Source organism: Thermothelomyces heterothallicus (genome assembly GCF_042370625.1).
Source record: "Thermothelomyces heterothallicus CBS 202.75 unplaced genomic scaffold P884_scaffold_43, whole genome shotgun sequence".
Taxonomy (NCBI): domain Eukaryota; kingdom Fungi; phylum Ascomycota; class Sordariomycetes; order Sordariales; family Chaetomiaceae; genus Thermothelomyces; species Thermothelomyces heterothallicus.
The window spans coordinates 38,409-62,004 of record NW_027192604.1 but is presented as its reverse complement, the minus strand read 5'-3'; the positions used below and the strand labels follow the sequence as shown (position 1 = coordinate 62,004).

At 59.2% G+C, this 23,596-nt stretch overlaps 10 protein-coding genes across 10 annotated transcripts; 5 read left to right on the top strand and 5 right to left on the bottom strand.

Annotated features, from left to right (window-relative positions):
* Positions 1-264: 264 nt before the first annotated feature.
* Positions 265-2,571, top strand: P884DRAFT_212594 (uncharacterized protein; the record flags this gene model as incomplete). Its single annotated transcript, XM_069439156.1, has 2 exons — positions 265-2,471; positions 2,538-2,571. 2 exons carry the CDS (start codon positions 265-267, stop codon positions 2,569-2,571), a joined length of 2,241 nt encoding a protein of 746 aa, XP_069293395.1.
* An 824-nt stretch (positions 2,572-3,395) lies between these two features.
* On the bottom strand, positions 3,396-3,856 carry P884DRAFT_265273 (uncharacterized protein). Its single transcript, XM_069441928.1, has one exon. The coding sequence runs from the start codon at positions 3,831-3,833 to the stop codon at positions 3,492-3,494; it is 342 nt and encodes a 113-aa protein (XP_069293394.1). The 5' UTR covers positions 3,834-3,856; the 3' UTR covers positions 3,396-3,491.
* A 1,303-nt stretch (positions 3,857-5,159) lies between these two features.
* Positions 5,160-6,872, bottom strand: P884DRAFT_155964 (uncharacterized protein; the record flags this gene model as incomplete). Its single annotated transcript, XM_069437243.1, has 2 exons — positions 5,160-6,102; positions 6,211-6,872. Coding segments are annotated over 2 exons (1,605 nt in total), but the record flags the coding sequence as incomplete, so codon positions are not given.
* Positions 6,873-8,567: 1,695 nt separating this feature from the next.
* On the bottom strand, positions 8,568-8,894 carry P884DRAFT_281194 (uncharacterized protein; the record flags this gene model as incomplete). Its single annotated transcript, XM_069443510.1, has 1 exon — positions 8,568-8,894. The coding sequence occupies one exon, from the start codon at positions 8,892-8,894 to the stop codon at positions 8,568-8,570; it is 327 nt and encodes a 108-aa protein (XP_069293392.1).
* A 3,800-nt stretch (positions 8,895-12,694) lies between these two features.
* On the top strand, positions 12,695-13,018 carry P884DRAFT_281193 (uncharacterized protein; the record flags this gene model as incomplete). Its single annotated transcript, XM_069443509.1, has 1 exon — positions 12,695-13,018. The coding sequence occupies one exon, from the start codon at positions 12,695-12,697 to the stop codon at positions 13,016-13,018; it is 324 nt and encodes a 107-aa protein (XP_069293391.1).
* A 159-nt stretch (positions 13,019-13,177) lies between these two features.
* P884DRAFT_281192 (uncharacterized protein) lies at positions 13,178-13,720 on the bottom strand (the record flags this gene model as incomplete). The annotated part of the gene is made up of 2 exons (XM_069443508.1): positions 13,178-13,350; positions 13,432-13,720. 2 exons carry the CDS (start codon positions 13,718-13,720, stop codon positions 13,178-13,180), a joined length of 462 nt encoding a protein of 153 aa, XP_069293390.1.
* A 1,110-nt stretch (positions 13,721-14,830) lies between these two features.
* Positions 14,831-15,744, top strand: P884DRAFT_252365 (uncharacterized protein; the record flags this gene model as incomplete). Its single annotated transcript, XM_069440727.1, has 2 exons — positions 14,831-15,106; positions 15,193-15,744. Exons 1-2 carry the CDS (start codon positions 14,957-14,959, stop codon positions 15,742-15,744), a joined length of 702 nt encoding a protein of 233 aa, XP_069293389.1. The 5' UTR covers positions 14,831-14,956.
* A 1,618-nt stretch (positions 15,745-17,362) lies between these two features.
* Positions 17,363-18,158, top strand: P884DRAFT_212655 (actin cortical patch SUR7/pH-response regulator pali; the record flags this gene model as incomplete). The annotated part of the gene is made up of 2 exons (XM_069439160.1): positions 17,363-17,562; positions 17,672-18,158. 2 exons carry the CDS (start codon positions 17,363-17,365, stop codon positions 18,156-18,158), a joined length of 687 nt encoding a protein of 228 aa, XP_069293388.1.
* Positions 18,159-18,666: 508 nt separating this feature from the next.
* On the top strand, positions 18,667-20,472 carry P884DRAFT_252357 (uncharacterized protein). Its single transcript, XM_069440726.1, has 3 exons — positions 18,667-18,976; positions 19,169-19,960; positions 20,012-20,472. Exons 1-3 carry the CDS (start codon positions 18,734-18,736, stop codon positions 20,366-20,368), a joined length of 1,392 nt encoding a protein of 463 aa, XP_069293387.1. The 5' UTR covers positions 18,667-18,733; the 3' UTR covers positions 20,369-20,472.
* Positions 20,473-20,774: 302 nt separating this feature from the next.
* Positions 20,775-21,266, bottom strand: P884DRAFT_155430 (uncharacterized protein; the record flags this gene model as incomplete). Its single annotated transcript, XM_069437241.1, has 1 exon — positions 20,775-21,266. A coding segment is annotated over one exon (492 nt), but the record flags the coding sequence as incomplete, so codon positions are not given.
* Between the last annotated feature and the right edge of the window lie 2,330 nt (positions 21,267-23,596).

Sequence of the window (23,596 nt, the reverse complement as noted above, 5' to 3'; positions counted from 1 at the left end):
AACTCTCGCGATTACACCTTTTTGACAAACACCGTATTTCAGCAATTCGACCTGCTGCCATTTCGCTCTTTTATTCTTTTCTCGATTCGGTGCGGACGAGGGACAGCGGACGAGGGACAGCGGAAGAAGAGCTGGTGGACGACGCGAAAGCGACACCGCACACCCGAGGGAAAGCTGGGGCTTAGCCGCCGACTTGACCCTCTTAAGACGAGAGATAAAGGCTGTGCAGCTTTGTCGACGACTGCTCTAGAGAAATTCTCAGAAATGCGGTGGTCGATAACGAGGCCGCTTGCGGCCCTGGCGTCGCTCGCCGCCCTCGCCTCTCCCTCGCATGCCGAGTACATCCTCCAGTCCAACTCGTTGAACGCCTGCCAGGAGAACTCGGGCTTTACCGCCAGCCTGTTCAAGGTCGTTTTCACGCCGAAAAACCACACGGCCAATGTCGACATTGTTGCCGTCTCGTCGGTCCAGGGCAACGTCGTCTTTGACGTCGCCATCTCGGCCTACGGATACCAGTTCATCAAGAGGACGGTCGATCCGTGCAAGGTTGGCCTGGCCGGTCTCTGCCCCATGACGGCCGGCAAGATCCCGCTCAACTTCAACCTCAATGTCGGCGAGGACGCCGTCAAGCAAATCCCCTCGATCGCTTACACCTTCCCGGATCTCGACGCCAAGGTTCGCGTCTTCATCAACAGGACGGACGGTTCCGAAGCCGGCCAGAGCGTCGCCTGCGTCGAGGCCGACATCTCCAACGGCAAGACCGTGGACCTGCTCGGTGTCAAGTGGGCCACCGCCATCGTTGCCGGTCTCGCCTTGGTCTCCTCGGCCATTGTCTCCGGCCTGGGCCACCAGAACGCGGCTGCCCACGTCGCCGCCAATGCCCTCTCCCTCTTTGGCTACTTCCAGGCCCAGGCCATGCTCGGCCTGACCGGAGTCCCCCTGCCGCCCGTCGTCATGGCGTGGACTCAGGATTTCCAATGGAGCATGGGCATCATCCGCCTCGGGTTCATGCAGGATATTTTTACCTGGTACCAGCGCGCCACCGGCGGTACGCCGTCGACCATCTTCGACTCGTTGACCACCGTTTCGGTTCAGGTTGAGAAACGCGCCGTCGACCTGAGCCTGGGCTTGGCGAAACGCTCGCTCGCCATGATGCCGAGGAGCATCTCCGAGCCCATGTCGGCCATGATGAAGCGCAACCTGATCAAGCGGGGCAACATCCAGACCAGCTCCGGCAGCTACATTGTCTACGGCATCCAGCGCGTGGCATTCCGCGCCGGCATCGAGTCGACCAACCTCTTCATGACCGGCCTGATTTTCTTCTGTCTCCTCGTCCTCTTCACCTCGGCCGCCGTGGCCGCCTTCAAGGGCTTCCTCGAGACGGCCGTCAAGAAGAAGTGGATGCCCAGCGACAGGTTTCTCGAGTTCCGCAACGGCTGGCTCACCGTCCTCAAGGGGATCCTGTTCCGCCTCACCCTGATCGGCTTCCCCCAGATGTCCATCCTCTGCCTCTGGGAGTTCACCCAGAAGGACTCGGCCGCCGAGGTCGTCCTGGCCGTCTTCTTCCTCTTCGGCATGGTCATCACGCTCGGCTGGGCCGCCTACAAGGTCATCATGATTGCCCGCCGCTCCATCTTGATGCATAACAACCCCGCCTACATCCTATTCTCGGATCCCCAGGCGCTCAACAAGTGGGGTTTCTTGTACGTGCAGTTCCGGGCCTCGGCTTACTACTTCATCGTCCCCGTTCTGGGCTATGCCCTGGTCAAGGCCATGTTCATCGCCTTCGCGCAGGACAAGGGAACCGTGCAGGCCGTCGGCTTCCTCATCCTCGAGGCCGGCGCCCTGATCGCCGCCAGCGTGCTCCGCCCGTGGATGGATAAGAAGACCAACTCGTTCAACATCGCCATCTGCGCCCTCAACTTTGTCAATTCCATCTTCCTCATGATCTTTACCGAGGTCTTCAACCAGCCGCCCCTCGTCACGGGCGTCGTCGGCGTCATCCTGTGGATCACCAACGCCGTCTTCGCCTTGATCCTGCTGCTCATGCTCATCGTGAGCACCATCTTCGTCTTCTTCCGCGAGAACCCCGACGGCCGGTACCAGATCATGGCCGACGACAGGACTTCGTTCATGAAGTCGCAGACGCACCTCGCCCAAACCACCGAGCTGGACGCCCTTGCCGCAACCGCGCGCGGCGACAAGGGCGGCTTCAAGGGCGGCTTGGACCTGGACGATGACGCCGAGTCCATCACATCGGACTCGTTGCGCCACCAAGCCGAGCACTTGGTCGTGCCCTCAAACGGCTCCGTGACGGGCTTCAGCAGCCAGCCGCGTGCTCCCGCTTCCCCCTCGATGCCTTTGTTCCCTGCCGACGGTCCTCGGAGTCCTCCGAGGTACAATGAGCGACCGGCGAGCCCGTTCGGCGCGTCAAACTACGGCCCGGCCTTTAGAGCTCAGAATAATTCTAGGTGAGCATAGTTCCGTCTGCTTCTCAGTGATACAACCTCGCTGACTATTTCCCTCCCCCTCCCCAGCCCCTGGCAGCGTGGCGCCGGCTACGATCATTGATCCATGCCGCCGAAGCCGCTTTGACGCGGCTTTCCTGATTGCACATCTCTGCATCTGACCATAATGACGAAACGGACACGGAGTTTTGCCGATTTATTTTTTCTCCCCCTCTCTCTCTCTCTCTTTCCGGGTTGGAAGTACACAAACGACCGCAACACTTCGCCCATAACGGCATATTTAGGAAGCCAGCAAATAGCTTCGGTGCGGAGAGCGCCATCGCTCGCTTTGAGCAGATACCCAGCGCGCGCGCTCTCCCCACCTCTTATTTGCATCAGCCTGCCGTGCCGTGTTGTTGGATAACACGACCACTTAAGCCAACTGCCACCTGAAACATTTTATCATTTTCATCTTACCTTGTTGTTGACCGACTGGCTTGGGGGAAGGGGCATCAAAAGGCGTCGCGGGGGTAGTGGCAGGCCTGGGGGAGAAAAGGGCCAAGGGATACTGTCTCTTTCGAACATGCCTTTCTTTTAACGCTCCACTTCTGCGCCGACATGCTCCGTAAAGGGGCCATGTATTTGGGCATGATATCAAGTGCTGCTCTCCTCCGATAATTGGCTTTGGAGGGCGGGCTTCGACATGCTCTACATTGCTTCTGCTGTATATACACATGAGCTCGGGTGACTTCTTAAAACAGCTGGACTGGAAGACAGGCTGCGGTTGAATCTTGGGGTGGTCGGGTCCACGGAAGGACGGGCTATGGTTTTCGTTGCCTGATTGATTTGGGCCGGGATGGGATCGGTTAGTTGTGTAGTTCTAATCCAGTCGTGTCGAATCTTTTTTTGGTCCGCGTGCCCCTGGTATTCGGGTTTTGTGGGATGTGTGTGGTTGGGAGGTTCTGAGGTTCTGTTTATACCCGGATCTTCCCGGATCTTCTCTCTTTGCATCTCCGCCCAGTCGGCTGAGATTCACGCGCCTACTCACTCGCACTGGTCTATCGGAAGCGGAAGGGAAGGGTAACAGGAGTGAGGGCTACAGCGGGAAGGCGAGGTTGATGTCGGGTTGAAACTGGACAGTGAGTGTCTCGACAAAGGGATCAAGAATTTCCTTCCTCGCCTCCATTCACTGATGTGGTTCCGGGAATGCCATCTTAAGGTTATCTCAGAACACGTCTGCCCAAAGTAACTGAGGGTTTGGAGAAAGTTTTTTTTCTCACCCGCATACGGCTGAGACACATGGTCAAGCGGGGACAGCTCGACAGCAGCAATGTCCGGTAGGCACAGCAGATAAATAGAGGCAGGCAAGCAAGCAAGCCCCGACATGCGGCCCAACCGCTTAGCTACGCCCTTCAAGCCCGGGCATGGGTCCTTTCATCGCCTGGTTCTCGTCTCTCATACATACATCACATAACCCATCATTACAACACCCTCTGGGTGCTTCCTACTGCGTTCAAAGCCCAGCCCGTCGAAGCTGCTTCAGGGACGAATGCACAAACAAACGGCAGGACAAAGTACTAGTACACTCTTCTCAACAAGCCCGCCCCTCATTCCAAAACACTTTCCGAGGCAAAGCAAGAAAAAAAAAATGAGACAGAGAATGCTGGAAACACTTTGAGGGGGGCACCAAGAGATTAGTTACACACCAACCCCAACAACCCCGTCCCCGGCCTCGTCCGTGGACGACTCCGTTGCCATGCCCACACGCACACTCACCCCCATCTCGCGAGCGCCGGCCCCGAGGACCGCCTCGCCGGTCCCGTTTCGCCGCTGCTCGTGGTGGTCGTTCCGGCGCAACGCCAGGCCCGTCCCGTCTCCGTTCCCATTCCAGGGTGCTAGATCCAGACCCGGACCCGGACCCGGACCCGGACCCAGACCCATATTCAGATCCAAGTCCAAACCCAGATTTAAACACGCACCTAAGCCCGGGCCCGAACCCGAGCCCGGCGCGTCCCCGCCGCCCCAGCCGTCGAGTCCATTACCACCACCACCACCACCACCATCATGATCACCCCTGCAAGGCGGAATATCAGCCCTCCCCGCGTTCTTCGTCGTGCCCGTGCCCGTGCCCGTGATGGCAGTGGCAGTGGCGGCGGTGGCGGCGGCGGCGGCGGCGTGCAGGGCGACCATGCGGGCGAGGCGGGCGCGGAGGGCGCGCTGGCGCTCGGCGGCCTCGCGCTCGCGGCGGGCCTTGGTCTTGGAGCTGCCCGAGGGCGCGACGCCCGTCATGAGGAGGGCGCGGTCCTGCGGGGTGTAGTTGACGAAGCCGTCCGCCGCCGCCGCCGCCGCCTTCTTGCTCTGGTCTCTTTCTCGCTCCCGGTTCCGGTCCTGGTTCCGGTCCCGGTTTCTGCTCCTGTCCTTGTTCTTGTCCTTGTCCCTGTCTTTGTTATGCGCTCTGTCTTCAGTTGCGCGGTGGAGGGAGGGGTGAGCGCCGGCTGTCTTTGTTTTGCTAGTGGTGGCGGCGGTGGTGGGTTCGAGGTTGGGGAGATTGTCCAGGCTGTTGCTGTGGGAGTGGAAATGGGACGGGGGGAAGGAGGCGGAGGAGGAGATGGAGGCTGGTCGGGACCCCGTCCCGGTGTGTGTTCTCCTTCTTCTCCGGGAAGAAGAGGCGGATGGCGGGTCGTTACCGCCCGCGGTAGTTGCTACCGTCGCCGCCGCTGCCGCCGCCGTCATGGCAAGACCGTGGTACTGATGGTGCAGCGATGACGAGGATGACGACGTGCGGCGGCCGGTCCAGCTCTTGCGCTTGTGGATCGCTGTGCCCCCGTCCGCTGATAGCCCTGCGGCCGAACACGAGTAGTGCAGCGTCAGCATGGAGGCGCTGCGGCCGTGCAAGAGGCTGCCGTTTGGACCTGGAGCGAAAGCCGGAGGCCGAGGCGAGGGCGACGCCGAGGCGATTCGGCTGGCGCTGACGCTCCCGCCCCCTTTGGCCTTCCCGCCTTTGCGCGGAGAGACGCCCGGGCCGTACTGGTGCTGGTGGTGGTGGTGGCGGGCGCTCAAGGATGGAGCCCGTGGTCTGGGGTGGCGGTGACAGTCGGCGCGGGTCGGGCGGTGCGCCGAGACGTCGCTATGCAGGACCGCCGAAGGGATCCCACGGGGCTGAGGCGTGTGCAGCATCAAGCCTTTTGAACCGAAGATGGTGGTGGTGACGGTGTTGGTGGTGTCATTGGTGCCCGGCGAGGCCGGGTACTCGAAGCTTTGCCGGTGATGTAGCTGAACACCCATGTTCAACGAGGTGCTGCGCTCGTTGACGGCAGCATGATACGAGACTGCGGGGACGTCGGTGTCCATGGCGTCCGAGGATGGATCCCACCACGTGTTGGCGTCGTCGTCCCCGTCCCCGCCGTCGAGGTAGGTACCTGGCGGCGTCGTCCACAGCGGTTTCCCGTCGAGAGCTGACACGGGCAGCCGCAAGCCATCCGCGATGGGGGCAGTCGACAGCGGCGTCTGGTGCATCGAGCCGCCGTTGAGCTGCAGAAGGTGCACAAATTGGTCATTGAGCAGGCCAGAGGGGTTGAGAGAACCCCTGAGGTACCCGTTGACGAGGTTGGGCTCGCTGCCGGCAACAACTCGCTGCACGTCCTCGGGCAGGACGCTGGCGAAGGGGGACGATGGTCGCTGCGGTCGGCCTGGCATGCTCGCTGCTGGTTCCGGCTGGGGTGTCGACATGGCAGGGACCGAGGACGGGGTGGGTGGCTCCGACGAGGTCTCTGAATTCATCCCTTGTAGGGCGGCCGTCATGTTGCGGATCTTGGTGCAGAGTGTGCCCAGTCGGCTGACTTTGCGAGGGCTAGCGGCGCCGGAGGGGGGCGACGCGGGCTCGGGCGTAGACAGGTGCGGGATCTGGATGCGCGGGGACCGCATCGTCAGCCCTTCGAGATTCAGCAGCTCCGAGTCCGAGATGGAGCCACCGCCTGGGGTGTCGCCGACGCTGTTCAGCAACGCTATATCTGTCTGGGCTCGGTACAGCGGGTGCAAATCTTGGCTTGGTTGGCAGACTCTGGGTGATGGACTCTGATCACGTTTCAGCTCTGAGGGCCGGCTCTGATGAGCTTCAGGTCCTCCCTGAGCTCCTCCACCCGGGGCCATTATCTGGTCCAATGACACGTGAGGCGTCATGGACGGCAGTTCAGAGAAGCCGAGCTGGTCGAGCTGGTCGAGCTGGTCGAGCTGGACAAGCCGGCCGAAGCCGCCGCTCTGGCCAGAGGCAGATTCCGCGTCGGAGTCACCTAGCTCTACGTACTGGTCAAAGATATCCGTCGACGCCGCCCCTGGCACGCCCTGCCAGCAAAAGCCGGCCCTCTCCTTGTTTGCCGAGTGGGGAAGTTCGCTTGCTGTGAACGGCATGCCTTGGACACCGGCCATTGTTGGTTGGTCACAAGAATCGTCGAGATCGCGCGCTGCAGTAATAGCTCCTACCGTTAAGATGGATGAGCGGTAGGTTGCAGTGGCGTGCTGTGTTGCGCTGTGTGTTAATTGTGATAGCTCCAGACGGCCATGATATTCACCCGGAGGCGGCCAAGGTTGTAAGTGTCGGGTTGGTTCGGGATGTCAACAAGTTTACTCAGTCTGCTACGTCAACACAAGGTTCATATGAAGTGGAAGAGGGAAAAGAGGGAGAGCAGGGAGGGGAGGGAAAGGGGAGGGCGGTTTGCGTGGTGTGGGTGGGGAGAAGTGGTAAGGATGTATCCCAGGAGATATGTAGATGAGAGCATCGTTCCATGCAGGTACCCTGGCGACGCCGAGGAATGGATGGCTGTCTCAAGACGATCTCGCATTCCAGCCTAGTCGCGATCTTGATCTTGCCCCAAAATCATGGCAAGGTGTGTGTGAGTGCTGACGAGGCAGGGAAAAGAGGAGGGTAAGAGGGAAGGGCAGGAGGGTTGTGTCGTCTGGCAGGTCTCGCTCGGACCGACAAAGAACAAGCATCGACAGGCTTTGTCGCGCTCGAGTTACCTGGCGAGGATGGCCCAGCGGCTTCCTCGTTGGCGAGCATAAAGATTTGGCCGAGGACTGGAATGTTGGGATGTAGACGACCTTCCAGGGTTAGGAGGCGTTGCCAACCCAACCCGGCTTCCTCCGGCGGGCAGTGAGAGCCCCCCTCCCTCTTCTCCTTTTTCAATGCTTGTTTTTCCTCCCTGTATTGGCTGGGGTGTGTGTGCAAACATCGAGAAAAACAAGCATACTCGAGTCGCATGAGCCACACCCGTGACATCATGTGATGCGCACAAGGTGAGGTGAAACTGAACGACCAACGGATGAGGCGGAGCACTTCTCCCCGTTGCTAAACAGAGGTTGGCCGCGCCCAAGATATCCCTTGGACATCTCCCTTGGCAAGCAAACATAGGCTATCCTCGGGGCCCAGCGGGTGGTGGTGGTGTAGTGAAGAACAAAAATAAAAAGATAGACGAAAGAGAGAGATCAAGAAAAGAAAAGAATAAAACAATAAAGAAAGGAATGACAACAAAGATTGAGCATGTATGAGGAAAAAAAAATCCTGTGAACAGCAGAGCCCTGCTGTGATGAATGAAGATTCATTTCTCTTATTGAAGGGTCTGAAGCATACATGCACAAGTTCCGAAGTCATTCGGACGTGTATCGTGACTTTTAGTGTTTATAATCCGTAGACCGGTAACGGGACCCTAGCTCGAGAGTCGGGGATGGGCTCATGGGGTGGCCCAGTCTATTGAGTAGCTTATCGTTCCTGCGTGCTTTGTATGGCCCGCGTTATGATTCCGAGGGCCGTAAAAAGCAACAACTGCCCAAGATGCTGCTGCAGTCGAATGCAATTTGCGCCGTAGCCACAGGGTTGAGTTCCTGTATGAATTCTTTGTCATTCCTTTTGGTTTTCAGTGTTTTTTTTTTTTTTTTTTGTTTTTTTTCTTCCGCTTTGACAAACCCGAAATGTTTTCCCAGGCCAACCCCGACGACAACAAGTCTCCAGGACACCAAGAAACGAACAAAAGGGTATCACATATATGGCGCCAGCACCGGAGAAACAAAACTGGACAACCAGGGAAAGAGATACGGAAGGATGTGCGCGCCACCCAACGGATGATGCTATGGCGGACACTCTGCGTTTGGTGGCAGGGGCGAGGCTGCCGGCGACATGGCCGGCGATTGCACTGCTGAAGAGCCGGTGCTTCCGTGCCGCGTCTTGCCCCGCCTGCGCATCAGCGGTCGGTTCCGGACCACCGTCGTGGCGCGCATCGCGGCGTCGGTCGCCCGCTGGTAGCGCAGGGAGATGCCTCCGGCCGTGTACTTTCTGATGCCCCCGGGTGCGCTGGCGTACCGCAACGAGATGCTGCTGCTCTCGGCCAGCGCCCGCGGCTCGTTGTGGAAGTCAGCCATGCCGCTCGTGTTGTTGTCCGATCCCGGGCTTGGCATGGAGCATTCGGGATCGGGTTCGAGGAATTCCGGGTCGTCTGGCACCGGACCTGACGTCTCTGAGGATGGTGGGGCCGGCGCCACTGTCGCCGGCCTTGGTGGTGGTCCAGGTTCGCTGTGCACATTGCACTGTATCCCGTTGGCGATCATATCCTCCAGCCGCCGGTCTAGCTGGCGAGAGCCAGGCCGGGGCTGGAGGCTCGTTCGTTGCCGCGACCGGCCTTGGGTCTGGTGGCCGCGTGAATTTTGGCGGTTCTTCGACCTCTTCATAGTCTTCATCGACTTGGATCGGGCTGCCCGTGAGCTGCGTGGAATCGGGCTTGTTGTCTGGCTTCCCAGCAGGTTCCAGGTATGCCTCTCGACCTCGATGCGCCCCTCACTGAGCGACCGGGGCATGCGAGGAGTTACTAAAGGGTGAGGCAGCCGCGGCCCAGTGTTGGCATCGGGGCCAGCTTGGGGCTGCAAGGTGGGTGATTCAGGGGTTTCCACACTGGAAGTTGCTGGTGCCCGCATCTGCGGTGTTGGTGGTGTCGGCTGCTCTCGCGCTTGGCCCGGCTTGGGACGCCGGACCCGCAGGCTATGGGTACTCAGCCTCTACGCAAACAGTCCCTTTCCGGTCCTCCACGGCGATAGCGTCTCGGCTGCCTCTGTCAACGGCGACGAGGTTGGTGGCACCGAGAGATGGTTCGATATTTGGGTTGCGTGCAACGTCTGATAGGAACTGCCAACAGCTGCTCGGCGTTGATCCAGTCGGGGATTCCCAGACTGGGGAACCGATAGCATCGGCTACGTTATTCGGGAGTGGTCCTGTGAATATTGTATCTGCATCTTGTTCCTGTTGTTGCCATCCCCCATGGAGCATCGAAGAGGTGAGCCAGATGGACAGCGCAGGGGAGAGGCAGAGAGAGCCTCACGCTGTCGCGCGATGGTGCTGTTGCTGCCAGTTCAGCTGTTTGGCTGAACCAGCTGGGTTCGCGGTACATGAAAAGTAGTTTGGTGTGTATGGGTGTGTATGTGTGTATGTGTGTGTACCGCGGAGTTAACAAAGTCGAAGCCCGCAGGTCCGATGAGATGCGATGCTATCCAGCCCCGGCGGCGGCAGGTCGAATGAGGTTGAAGTGCAGTAGTGGGCGTGACCGAGGCAGCGGCACCGGGTACGGATACGGGTACAAACCCTGGTACGGGTGTGGGCGATTGTTGGTGTGGGCGTAGGCAACTGCTGGCTGGAATCGGAAATCGAGGCCGACAATGGCAAATCAGAGCCGAGTCAGACACGCTGTGCGTCTTCGGAGCGAAAAAGGCGGCACGAACGGTTCGGCGAGGTAGAGGTAAATGGAGCAGCCTCCTACTGCCCCTCGTGGGATTGCAGCGTGCAATACTCCGTACGGCGTGCAGCAAGCAGGCACAGCAGCAGCAGGAGCAGGTCAGGTAGCACAGAGAGGAAGGGCCAACCTTGTGTGTGTACGCAGTATGTATGTTATGTACAGTAACTACCTGACATACAAGGCACGCAGGAGCGTACACTGGCTATACAGGTTACAAGTACGGAGTACCGATGTATGTATGTATGTACAAGGTGCAGCCTGAGTCGAAGATTTGCAACGGAGCCATCTCCCTCGTTTCCTGGCTGAGCACGTGCCGAACGGAACGCCTAGATCAATGAACGAGAAGGACGTGCGCATCTCTTCGTCGATTGGCTACACTACGGATTATATACTTCGCTACTGATACCACTAGGTTGGTCGGCAGACCTGGTTCGCAGATCGTTAGGGCTGCCTGTACGAGACCCAATTCATTGGAGAAGGAGCATACGGAGTAGATGGATGGTCAAGGGACCCTCAGCGACAGGAAAATGCCAAGCCGGCGGGTCAACCCCAACACTCTCGATTGCACGCGATCCGCTTCGGCGCTCCCCGTGTGCCTTGATCCAGCACGAGACATCTGGCGTCATCAGTATGCGACCGACAATGAGTATGCGATGACGTGAAACTGAGAATCTCCGCGTCGTGTTTGGTACGAAAGACAAGAGTGTGCACACAGATTCGCGGAAGTGTTGGCGCCCGTGCTGGCGGAGATCGCAGATAAGATGGGAGCCACCGATAAAAAACGACCTACCGCCTAGGGGGATTCCATGAAGTCTGAACTCGCCCAATGCCAACCTGGCCCGACATCGAGAGCGGGCGGATGAAGTTGCCGGTGCTCTCCAACTTCCTCGCTTTCCCGCGGCGGCAACCCAAAGGTAAGCAGGAAAGCAGTTATCAACTATAGTAAATTATCCAACCCAGGGGATTCCCGACTCCAGCACACATAGCAGTGGGAGCAGCATGTACTGTATGTACATGCATGAGTGACGAAGCCACACACCCCCGCTGTTACACGATGTATCAGCCACAAGATCCCCCAGTGTCCTTTCTCCCTGCGCTCTGTCGGGTGCCGACCTACACAAGGCTCAACATGGTGGCCATGTGCCGTTCGTTGGCCTCCTTGGGTTGGCGTACGAGCACCACCGTTGCCTCGCAGGAGACGAACGCTGGAGGTGGAAAAAATGGGCTGAACCGCGCGGCGTCACGTCATTGCGGTCATTTGTCACTCCAAGTCCATACTCCGGCTGCCGGCCGTTACGGAGTACGGATTACTTGGGAGCCATCCACCCGGCCCGTGAATTGGTTCCGGGGGGGCTGTGGCCTCCGATTGGATCCACCTCCACAGCGCCCCTGTCACTCGATCCCGCCCCACCAACTTGCTGACCTACTTGCACCTTGGCTGCTAATCTTGGTGCAAGCCCGGAGTAAACCCCGAACCAACTCTGATTCCTCCGCCTGCAATGCATACACACGCATTCATTACGTTATGTAAGTACGGAAGATTCCATGAGCCGAAGTGATGTACTAAGTATGCATGTACATACATACATACATACATACATACATAACGACATACATACAGCACCGATCAGGCCGGGCCTCCCGCCTCGGACGCCGAATGCCATCGGGACCTATTGTTGTGCGGTTGGTTTCGGTTACCATACCTCTTCCCCCCACCTACCCACCTACCCACACGCACACACAAACGCGCGCACGCACACGATCAACACAATCAACGAGGAAGGTCGGTTGAGACGGAAAACCACCTTGTTCCAGGAACTGGGAATGAACGAATCGTCGAGCTTTGTGTGCTCGACCTTGTCTCCGGCCCTGATTCTTGATATGCGCCTCGTCCTCTCATTATTACCGTTTCCCGACTTATTCTGCCGTAGGCGAGCCCAGCTACCCACATGTATTTCCAAGTCAGTACCGAGTCCTTTGCTCCATTGTAGGGAGCAGTGTGCGTAACGGGAATCCCCGACGGTTTGTTCCTCGGACGCAGTGGGGCACAATGCTTCGGAGCATTCTTGTCCAGACTGACACCGACACCACCAAACGGTCTCACACACCTGTCTCACATGTATAGAGCCCTTACTCTATCCTGACATGGCACCTATGCATCGGCTTCCCCGCCGTGTCGTTCCTCCTCCTCCTCCTCCTCCAAACATGCAAGTACTCAGTAAATATCGGAGCTGTTTCATCTGCTGGCGCGTATTGCTCCTTTTCCCCTTGAAAGATGTTAATATCTATGGCCAAGTGGGAGCTGCGACACGAAGCATGGAGCTAGTAAGAAGACTTGGGTGTACAGTAAGGCTTTATAACTGACCATCTTAAACTACAGACAACCCCATATGGACATCAGGTGGTCAGAGTATCTACAGTACCTTAGGCATGCCACAAGTCTCGTACAAAAGTATGTGGTGGTAGGCGGCTTGGATGCTATGGGACAAGTTCATGTGGTACGCAGGGTCTGATGGTTCCGACAGACACCATGATTCTGAGAAAAGGCTGTGTTTTTTTGTCTCGTGTCGGCCAATTCGAACCCGCGCGACAGGGGCCGACCTTCTAAATGGGTTGTTGTCACCTACACTACTCACACTCCGGGCCAACCGGCCGCCAGCTCATCTTGTTCCAGGCCCACTCTCTCAGGCCGTCTGGCAAGCGTACGACTCGCAGCCCTTCTCCCAGACGGTCGAGGTGACAGTGGCAACCTGGACATCCACAGACGTGACCGTTGCCGGCTGTGTCACGGTGGTTTGATAGACTGTCGATCCCGGCTTCGTGTCGGTAAAGGTATTCGTGACGAAGTACACATTGGTCGTGGTGGACACGTGGCCGATCTCGCTCGTCCACGTCGTGGCATAGCTGTCGCAGGGGAAGAGTTAGTGAGGTTGGCTCCGGTCAGGACAACGGGTTCACTCACGAGAGATCCATCGTCTGTGTGACGCTCGTGGTGCTCGGGATGGTGTACGTGACCGTCGTGACCTGGCAGACCGACGGCGGGGCATATCCGGGAGAGGTGACGGTCACGGTATGAGTATACCAGGTCAATGTCGTTGTCTCGGTAGCCACGGTCGGGGAAGCAGTGGTGACTATCAGGCACGGGATTGATTAGCAGGCCGGCAGGGGAGAAAGAGGCAGCCTCTGGAGGCTACGGAGGCGGGAGCACTCACCCGGGAGCGTCGTGACGAGCGGGGAAAAGACGGTGGTCCTGGTGTTGATGGTGCGGGTCATCTCCTCCGTCTTGGTGGAGGTGACGGAGCCGAGAGAGGACCAGCCGTTGGTGACGGTGGTCGTGGAGAGCCAGACCGTCTCATAGTGCCATTCCTTCCATCGAGTGACCGTCGGACACGCAGCCTCGCGCGGGGCGAGGGCGGCGGGCACTTGTCCGGCCGGTGCGGCTACGGCCGTTGCGGCCAGCAGGGCCGGGATGGCGAGGAGGGAGGAGAGCCCGGGCAGCATCTTGTCGGTCACGGGTCACGATGGCGTACTGTGGTCAAGTATTCCGCAGAGAGAACACGGGCACCGTGTACGAATAGAGACGGCAGTCCGTGAGAGCGCGGGGGGTCGGGGGCGAGCTCGAAATTGATATAGCCCGCGCGGAGGAGGACGAGCGCGGTGTTGATAGCTCCATCGGGCGATGCCAAGCGCGGCGAGGTTGACCGCCGACCAATGTTCCCTCGCCCCGGAGACGGGACGCAGGGGAAAGGCGAACGCCTGGGGCTGCCATCAGCGCTTGTGTGCTATTTCCGCGACTGTCTGGAACCTACCATGGGAAAGGGGATGAGTTTGTTTATTTGGTAAGAGCGTTGTCGGTTCCGTGCATTCTGCGTGCCCGTGAGGCGCCGGGACGCTGAGACAGTGATTTATCAGCGGAGGAAGGTTGCATTCCAAGATCCAATGGAACCTAGAGTGGTAGAAGGGTCAAAAAGTCCCGAACTATGATGTCGAACATCAGAGGCGTCAAATCCATAATGGTCCGGACCCGCCTCGCCAAAGGTTCGCGAGGGCCCAAAGCGGAAATCGGATCTCACCCCCCGGCCCGGGAATACTGAGGGGTAGAGTGAGTGACTTGTGGTTCAGTACGCACCCCGCCCTGCTGTTTATGTACAGTACACTCCTAAGCTCCAGGTAAGTGTGGGAACGGAGGGATGCTTGACCGAGCAGTCTTTCATCGAGCCGATTTCATGGGTACATGTATTCTGGAGGCTTGGGCGCTCTGTGGGAGAGCTTGCTCGGGAGCATACCGAATTTGTCCCAAACAAGGAACATTTCATTCCGAAGCATGATCAAATTGCTGCCTGGCCAACCGTGAAAAGCAACGTCTGCGAACGACCAATTTGGGCAAGTCGAACCTCGAATGAAAGTAGATTTATGGAAACTGCCAGTCGACGACGACGCTTTCGAATACCGGACAAGTCCCTTACATATATGTACTACTCCGTAGTGATCCTAGTGTCTGCCTCCTTTACTGGAGCTTGTTGGACATGGATGAGCCCCATGCGCGCAGGGCGGGGGCCCCACTACCTGCAGTGATCGGACACCGCAGCGGATCCGAGCAGCTGACAGCGCCTACTAGCAGCAGTGTGTTTTCAGCAATTCAGCTTGAATCTCTTTTGAGAGGTCGACGGCACTTCGGCGCGGACCAAACACGAGGAAGAACAGAGGGCACTCGGTGAGACCAGGCAACCCCCGGAGATGTCTCTTTCACAAGCGGGCCCTACAGCAGCTAAGCTACGCAGCATCCTCGTCAAGGTGACACCCGCACCGACGACGCTCTCGGAACGGCGTGCAGTCCTCGGAGTGCTGAAGAAGTACGCCGACGTCGAGGTCTTCAAGAAGCTCCATGTTCGTCACCGATGCACACCCCTTTCCTCCTATTCCAAACGAGGGAAAAAGAGAAAAAAACGCAAGCTGATCATTTGGATTGTCAGGACCCTTCCCACTTCGTTTCCATCGTCGCCCAGCCGCAGATGGCCCTCAACCTGGTCGCCAAGAGCCCACTCGAGTTCGAATACGCTGCTCGACAGTCGGCCAGCACGCGCACTGCCGCCGCCACGACCCCGGAGCCCAAGACGTTCCTCGTCAAGATAGTCGAAAACCCCGCCTACAAGCACCGCACCCACATCCGCGAGTCCCTCACCTACGGCCGCTGGCCCGAGCACGAGCAGCAGCGCAAGCAGCGGGACGCCGACGCGCAGTTATTCGCCATGGACTCGATGCCGCGGGCCGCGCTCGGCGCCGTCTGTCCCCCGGGCATCGCCTCGGCCGGTCTGGCAGACTGGGAGAGCGCGGGCCAGCTGGCGGAGGATGATGGGCTGGCGACGTGGCTGTCGGGCAAAGTCGACTTTGTGCAGGCGAGGCAGATGAAGCGGGCCAGGAACGCGACGGCGTTTGAGAGTCTTGTCGAGGCGTATGAGAGGCGGAGGAACGAGGGGAAGACGTCGCCTGCAGTGAGCGCCGCGCGCGCTGCCGACGGATCCTGACGACAAAAAAAAAAAAAAAGAAAAAAAAGCGAACAGAACGGACAGAGTGCGCCTCACCTTTCGGAGCACCGCGTTTCTTTTCTTCTCGGTCCCATTAAGGAAGAGCGCGAGATCTTATCCTGCGGCCCGGAATCGGCACAGCAGACCAGGCTCTCAAAGGGGGTCGCCCATGCGTGTGGGCTATTTCACGGCGGACCGTCGCGCAAACCATCTTCAGGCCCTGATCGCACTTGCAGCGATCACCGACATGAGTTCACTACACTATTTCTAGCTCTCTGGGATTACCCTTCCTCCCCAAACGGTTCGCCGCCCTATTGGATGCGACTGGTGCGTGTCCGATCGTGGCTGAGCCCTTCTCTCCCGCAGAGAAATGCGAAGAAAAGGCAGCACTTCAGCCGCAGGACGCGTAATAAGCTCAACACTTCGGTCTCTGTTCGCAGAGAAGGTAGCCCATTCAGTCTCGAGCGCCGTGCCCTCCATACGCAGTACCGCTCTCTCGAGTGGAGGCCATAAGACATGGCGTGCAGCGCCACGGCTGGTTGTCGTAAGTTGGAGGCCGCCGACGCGGGACACGGATGGCCCCGAGATGTCTGATTCTCCGAATCTAGAATTGAACAACCCGCCTGATACTCTGCAGGATCTACTGCAAGTAGTGTGACTCGGGCTACTGATGAGGAGGCATGTTTGAGGTTCGGGAAAAAGCTCTACAGCAAGAACTCTTTGCTACACCAGAGTCGGAGATCACTGCGCCATGTTACGGACAGCGACTCACAACCGCCGGAACATGCTAGAAAATCGACCTCGACAAATGGGTCGAGTTTTGAAGGCTTGGAACAGGCAATAGGGTGACGATTTGCGCAACACGTGCCGTCGCCGAACAGCCGAGAAATCGACGTCGACACAAGGCACAGCCAAGCCCGACGCAACTCTGCGCGCTCGGCACGCCAAGCCTTTGGGCGCTACACTGCAAGAAGGGAATAGTGTAGAGATGAGCAGCGCAGTTACACGAGCTCAATGCCGAGCATGGCGACGTCGTCGCTGCCAATCCACATCACAGCCCCCCCCCCCCCCCCCCCCCCCCCCCCCCCCCCCCCAAAAAAAAAAAAAAAAAAAAAAAAAAAAAAAAAAAAAAAAAAAAACAAGCTACTCAGACACTGAGCCATGCTGTGGTTGGCCCACCGCCTCCCGTCCGTCCACGTTGACGTGTCACTTGTTACCGTCCAAGGGCGCCATGGAAACCAGCGCTGTGGTCTTGTCGCTGCCGTGCCGTGAGAGCAAAGGCCCTGAGCCCGGCCAAGCCCCTGCAGATCGCACACCCCGGACACTGGGGAAGCCCTGATGACGTCTCTCAGTCCGCTGCTGCGACGGCATTACGACAGGCAAGCTGGGCAAGCTGGGCTTGGGATCGGGCCATGGACCGGTTCACCTGTCTGTCTCGTGTGTGTGTAGGACCTCTTGATATATTCCGTCGGCTGTCCTCCTCCGCGATGATCGTTTGCTTCCCACATAACCACATTTCCGGATTTCAGCCCGGCCGCTTTCCAACTATTATCAGGTTCATATCCCACGGACCATCGCCGCTTCAGACTCTCGGATGACCTAGTCGAATACCACGACCATGGCGAGAACAGGCTTCTTCCACCACCTCGGCACTTTCCTCCTCTTCGCCGCCACGGTCCTGCTCATCGTAACATGCATCTCGGCACCCGTGGTCAACGACCTCGCTATCCTCAGGGTCGACCTCGGCGGTGACAATAGCGGAGGGGAGCAAATCAACTTTGGCACCTTTGGATACTGCCTGACCCGCCCCGATGCCGAGTAAGAAATATCCCCCCCACCCAACTTCTCTCCCCCTCTCCTCCCTCTCGCCTTCTTAATGGTATACATCGTCTAGCCACCGCGGTGACTGACCGACTTTTTCTTACAGCGACGACTGCTCCCGCTCGCGGGTTGGCTACTCGCCGGCCGCCTTCCTGGCCGCAGTGGACGGGACCGAGTTCTCGGAATATGCCGAGGACACGACGCGGACCCTGACCAAGGCCATGATCCTGCACCCGATCGCCTGCGGGATCAACTTCATCGCCTTCCTGCTGGCCCTGGGCGCCGGCACGATCGGCTCCTTCTTCGCATCCCTCGTGGCGCTGGTGGCGTTCCTGGCGACGGGCCTCGCGTGCATCATCGACTTTGTCCTCTTCAGCATCATCCGGAGCAACGCCAACGACCGGGGCGAGACCACCGGCGCCGAGGCCTGGTACGGCCCGGCCGCCTGGACCATCCTCGTCTCGGCCGTCTGCTCGCTGCTCGGAGCCGTCATCGTCTTCTTCACCTGCTGCTCCGCGCGGCTGCACCGCCGCAGGGGCACCGCGACCAAGACGGACTACGCCTCGCCGCCGAAGAGGAGGCGATTTTGGTGAACTGCCCCTGAGTACCGACTAGTGAGGCCTCCCTCTGTTGAGGGGAGAAGGGCGGGGTTTCCGAACAGTGTGTCTTAGTATATGATGAGCGAGAGATACCACTATTGTTTCGTTGCTGTTATTGTTATTGTTGTTGTTTTTTACTGGTGTTGAAAATTCTTTATGATGAGCGAATTGGAAAGAAAGGATGAAGCGAGATGTCTTCATATGTTTATTCTCAGATACCGCGACTAATACGCTGACTCATTTTCATTTTCATTTTTTTTCCACTTTTCCTTCTCTCTCATTAACAAGTGGCGGATTATGACTCTACTCAGCACTAGGATGAAAACATGAATAGCGACTTTGTGAACGGTAATCTTTCGGTATCACCATCGGTGTGTGTTGCAGTTGCTTTGGGCTGAGCGGGGCCCATTGCTTTGATTGGGAAGCGGCTCTCCATCGTTCATCCTCCCCTCCTTTCTCCTTCCTCCTCTCTTCCTCCGCTTATACCCCCGACCCTTGACTTCACATTTCGGGTCCATCGCGGGAACGGGGAATTCAAATTCGAGAAAGAACACATTGACGCGCCGACAATGCAGCGCGCATTCATCTCGGAGCTGGTTCGGCGGAACCAATACAACCTCCGCATGCTGCGGCAGGCTCCGCTCGCCGAGATCTCGGGCGCTCTCGGCGATCTGGGAACTCTGCTTCCGCTCATGATCGCCCTCGCCCTGCAAGGCTCTATTGACCTGCCGTCGACGCTGATATTCTCTGGCCTCTTCAACATGGTCACGGGCGCTGTCTTTGCCATTCCGCTCCCTGTACAGCCCATGAAGGTACATACGTTACTACATCATTCTCATCATTCCCCTGGTTTCCCTTGCCTTCCTTCCCTTCATGGGGCCATATTCGTGAGATATGATCCATTTTGTTTTTTTTTTCTTGGTTTTTTTTATTTTAATTTTTACTCCTTTGTTTTCTTCTCTCACGCTCACACACACCTACCCGCCCTGTCGCATCTGCCGTAGGCCATAGCAGCATCCGCCATCTCGACACACCTCTCTCTTCGGACAACGACGGCGGCGGGCGCGCTCGTCTCTGTCGCCGTCCTCGTCCTCAGCATCAGCGGCGCCCTCCGCCTGCTCACCGCCCGCATACCCGTCCCCGTCGTCAAGGGCATCCAGCTGGGCGCGGCGCTGCGCCTGGTCAGCTCGGGCGCCTCCCTGATCCTCCCACTCCCCTGGCTCGCCGCGGCGGCCCCGCTCGACAGCCGCCTCGCCGTCCTCGCCGCCTTCCTCCTCCTCTTCCTCACCCAGCGCGCCCCGCGCTTCCCTTACGCCCTGATCCTCTTTCTCCTCGGCCTGCTCGCCGCCCTCTCTGCTGCCGAGCCGCCCGCCGCGCTGGTTTCCACTCACCACCACCACCACCACCAGCAGCAGCAGCAGCAGGACCGGCACCAGCACCCCGGCCCGCTGCGCTTCTACCTCCCGGGCTTTGCCTCCCCCGCGGCGTGGACGGCCGCCCTGTCGCAGCTCCCGCTGACGACGCTCAACTCGGTCGTGGCGGTCTCGGCGCTCGCCGCCGACCTCGTCGGCGCGTCATCATCGACCACCGGAACGCCGCCGCCGCCGCCGCCGCCGCCGCCGGGCGTGACGGCGCTCGGGCTGTCGGTCGCCGCCATGAACCTGGTCGGGTGCTGGGCCGGCGCCATGCCCGTGTGCCACGGCGCGGGCGGGCTGGCGGCGCAGGTCCGGTTCGGCGCGCGCAGCGGCGCGAGCGTGGTCCTGCTGGGGCTCGCCAAGCTCGCGCTCGGCCTGGTGGTCGCCCTCTCCGGGCCCTCTTCTTCTTCTTCTTCTTCTTCTTCGGCGGAGAGCGGCGTCGTCGGCGTGCTGCAGCGGTTTCCGAGGGGCGCTCTCGGTGTCATGGTCGTCGCGGCCGGGCTGGAGCTGGGCAAGGTTGGGGCCGGGTTCGACCGGGTCTGGCGGGCGGGCGACGAGGACGGGGACGCGGCGGCGGCGGCGGCGGCGGTGGAAGAGAGGAGAGGGAAGGAGAGGGAGGAGAGATGGATGGTCATGATGGTCACGGCGGCGGGCACTCTGGCGTTCAAGAATGATGCCGTTGGGTTCCTGGCGGGATGCTGCTGTCATGCCGCGTACAAGATTGCCGACTGGACCGAGCGGAGGCGGGTTTGGGAGGTAGCAGGAGAGAGGAGGCCGTTGTTATGGTAAAACACAAAGCGGCGGAACTTGTCACCCCGAGGGAAACCTTGCCCGTAAGATCAAAAATCAATAAAGAGAACAAAAGAAAATTATGGATACTAGCAGAAGCGCTCAGTCTAAACAAATCTAAACCTTGGTCCCTGAACCCTGGAAGCACCATCTCCCTACTCTCGTGCATCCACGAGATTGCCAATTCACTAGCAGGTCGTATGAACTCCCCCGGCTAACATCCATACCCGCTGTCTGTCACCCCCTACACAACACTACCTGGCTGGCTGTGCGCTCTCCTCAGCTTCGCGAATAACCCACCCTTCCTCCTTCCATTCCTCTCCTTCTTCCATTTCATTTTCTTCTTCTTCTTCTTCTTCTTCTCCCCCTTGTCCCCCGTATTCTCCCCACCACCTTCCGTGGCACCCTCCTCGTCGCTCGCCACCCGCTGCATCAACCAGTAGTTGTGCAGGAAGAAGAAGATGAGGCTCAACCCCAGCACCACGGCCTCCACCACGATCGTGACGACCGCCTGTGGACCCCACTCGCCCGCCTGCTGCGTGTAGACGCCCGTGATGGTCGCCAGCATGCCGGCGAGGGTGTTGAGGACGAGGGGCATGTACAGCCTGTTGAGCAGGAAGACGTGGTTGCGGCGCCAGCGCAGGCCGAGCCAGGCCGAGCCGAAGGCGCCGGTGAGGATGCAGACGGAGCCGATGACCAGGGCGGCCGTGTTGGCCGGCGTCAGGGACAGCTTCTTCCTGTCGGCGTCGGCGCCGCGGCCGCCGCCGCCCAGGGGGATCTCCACCGTCTCGCCGTCCTGCTTGCGCTTGTCGCTGGTGAAGGAGCCCGGGAGGACGACGAAGCCAACAAGCAGGATCCACACGAAAAAGACGGCCAGGACGATGTGCGAGCGCGGGACCGTGTAGATTGGGTCGAGCGTCTCATCGACTGCCGTCTTGTCCGCTCCCGAGTCGTCGTCGTTGCCACTGCTGTAGTGTTGTTCGCCCCCGGCCGGAGCGCTCCTGCCCTGTGGGTAGTTGCTACGGTGGGCAGGCTGGGAGAAGCCCGTGTCCCGTCGCCGAGGGGGCGGGTTGGGCAGCTGTGTGGTGGTCGACCTGGCATGACTATAGCCGGGTGCCTGTCGCACGGGGTCGGCGCCAGTACCACGTGAAGGGCCTCGCTGAGGCGCCTGCTGAGGAGGGCTCGTCGGAGTGGGCCTATACGCGCGCTGCTGCGGTCCTGTCTGGCTACTAGACACCAATGCCGGGTTCGGCGGGTTCGGCGGGTTTGGCGGCGGCGCCGGCCTTGGAGGTGAGGATCCCGATGGCCCGGTACCCTGGGGTTTTCTGCTTGTGTCCATTGGCGGCCTCGGAGGAGGTTCCGGCCGGTTCTCATTCGGGGCCCCTCGAGCAGACGGATTGGAAGGGGGGAACTTGGAGGGTATGGGCCCTTGAGGAGGCTGGGTATCCGGAGGTTGCCTCGAGCCTGCCCCTGACGGTTTCACAGGCTCCGCAAACGGGTTCTTTGGTATCCCCGAGTCTGGGTTAGGGGGTTGTGAGCTTGCCCCTGACGGTTTAGACAGCTCCGTAGACGGGTTGTTTGGGTTCCCCGAGTCTAGATTCGGGGGTTGCCTCGAGCTTGCCTTGGATGATGAGTCTATAGGCTGCTCCGCAAGTCGATTGGAGGTTGCCTTCGATTTGTCTTTTAGATCGCCATCGCCCGCACTCGTCTTCCCTGCGTCCTGTTCGGACCCGGGAGGCAGGTTGCCGACGCTCGACGGCTGCGGGAGTGCCGAGTCCTTGGCCGGGCCGTTCCTGCGAGTTGGAGGCGGGATAGGACGAGAAGGTGGCTGACCAGGCGGTGCTGGGAACGGTCTTTCAATCTGTCCTGGACGGCTTGCTTCCAGTTTCAACGCATCAGCGTAGCGTTGCTCGAAACGCGACGGCTGGAAAGTGGACGGTCCAGGGCGAGATGTGCTTGCTAGGGGGGGTACTGCCGCTTGCTGCCCCAGGCGCAATCCTTGGGGAACTGGCGGCTTCTGGGAGCTACTAGTTGCCGCTGACGATCCAGGATTGGGTGGTCTGATGCGCAGTGGCTCCGGAATTGGAACATCCGGCCTTGCCCTAGGGTCCTCTGCAGCCGCTGACCTGGAAGAAGAGAATGGGGGAACGGATTGGCCTGAAAGACCATCTGGTGCGAGTATGGGTATCTCGCCTGCTGTGCTCCCCTCGTCGTCATCCAGGTTCCCGGGGGCTTTGGTCTTCGGCGGCGGCGGTTTTGCCGAAGCTGCATTCGTGGGAGGAGCCCGGGGATTTGTAGCAATGGGCTTCCGTGGCAACTTTGAAGACGGCGGTTGGGTTGCTGGCGCGAACTGGGGATGTCCGGGAGCGCTACGCCCGGGTGGTCCACCCGGGGGCATCGCCGAGTAACTCATCTAGGGCGGACTCGCTGTTCGCTGGGGGTCAGCGAGACACAGCCATCCAGATGTTCCTGTCAAGCCTACCAGCCGTAGTGGAACGAATACAAACGGCCTTGGACCAGTTGACTTTTGGGCAAACGCAGCGACCTAGGCACTGCCGAAGGTTGAACGTAAGAGAAACGGGGCCCAAGGAAGATCGAAGACTACAAAACAACGACACCACTGAAAGGGCCCGCCCCCTGGGATATATTCCCCCATCGCTGTCGTACCGAGAGGCGGCCCCAGGATGCGGCCGTTCCGGCATTTTGCATGTACAGTCATGCTCAATACCGGCAAGTTTTCCAAGCCTCTCAAGGCTGTTTTTTTTTTTTTTTTTGCAAGGGGGGCAGGCCACTTCGGCTTCGACACCGATAGGCTCGCGTTGCAAAGCCTCGATAATACCAACTCTCATACAGCAATCGGAATGGTCCTCGGTGCTAGCAGGTGCCGGAAGGCGGCCGGCGCCTGGCTGTTGGCCGGGTCCGAAACATCCATAAGGGCGTGCTCGAGGGCGGCACAGAGTGGAACAGTCAGACCCTCGGCCCGTTTCTGGGACCAGCCCGGTCGGGGCTCAGCCCGGTGTAACCCGGCTTTGAAACGCAGATTGCCAAGAGGAGCAAGCGAATCTGTTTCTGCTCAATCATATCAGTGAGACGGAGTTTTCCTCTTGCTCTTTTTATTCACGTTTTGTCCCCTGTTTGTTTCAAAGCAATGAAAATCAAAATTCTCCAGGGTGCCAGCGATTCATAAATCATGGAAGTGCCCAAGAGGCCGTTGCGTGAGTCGGTAGG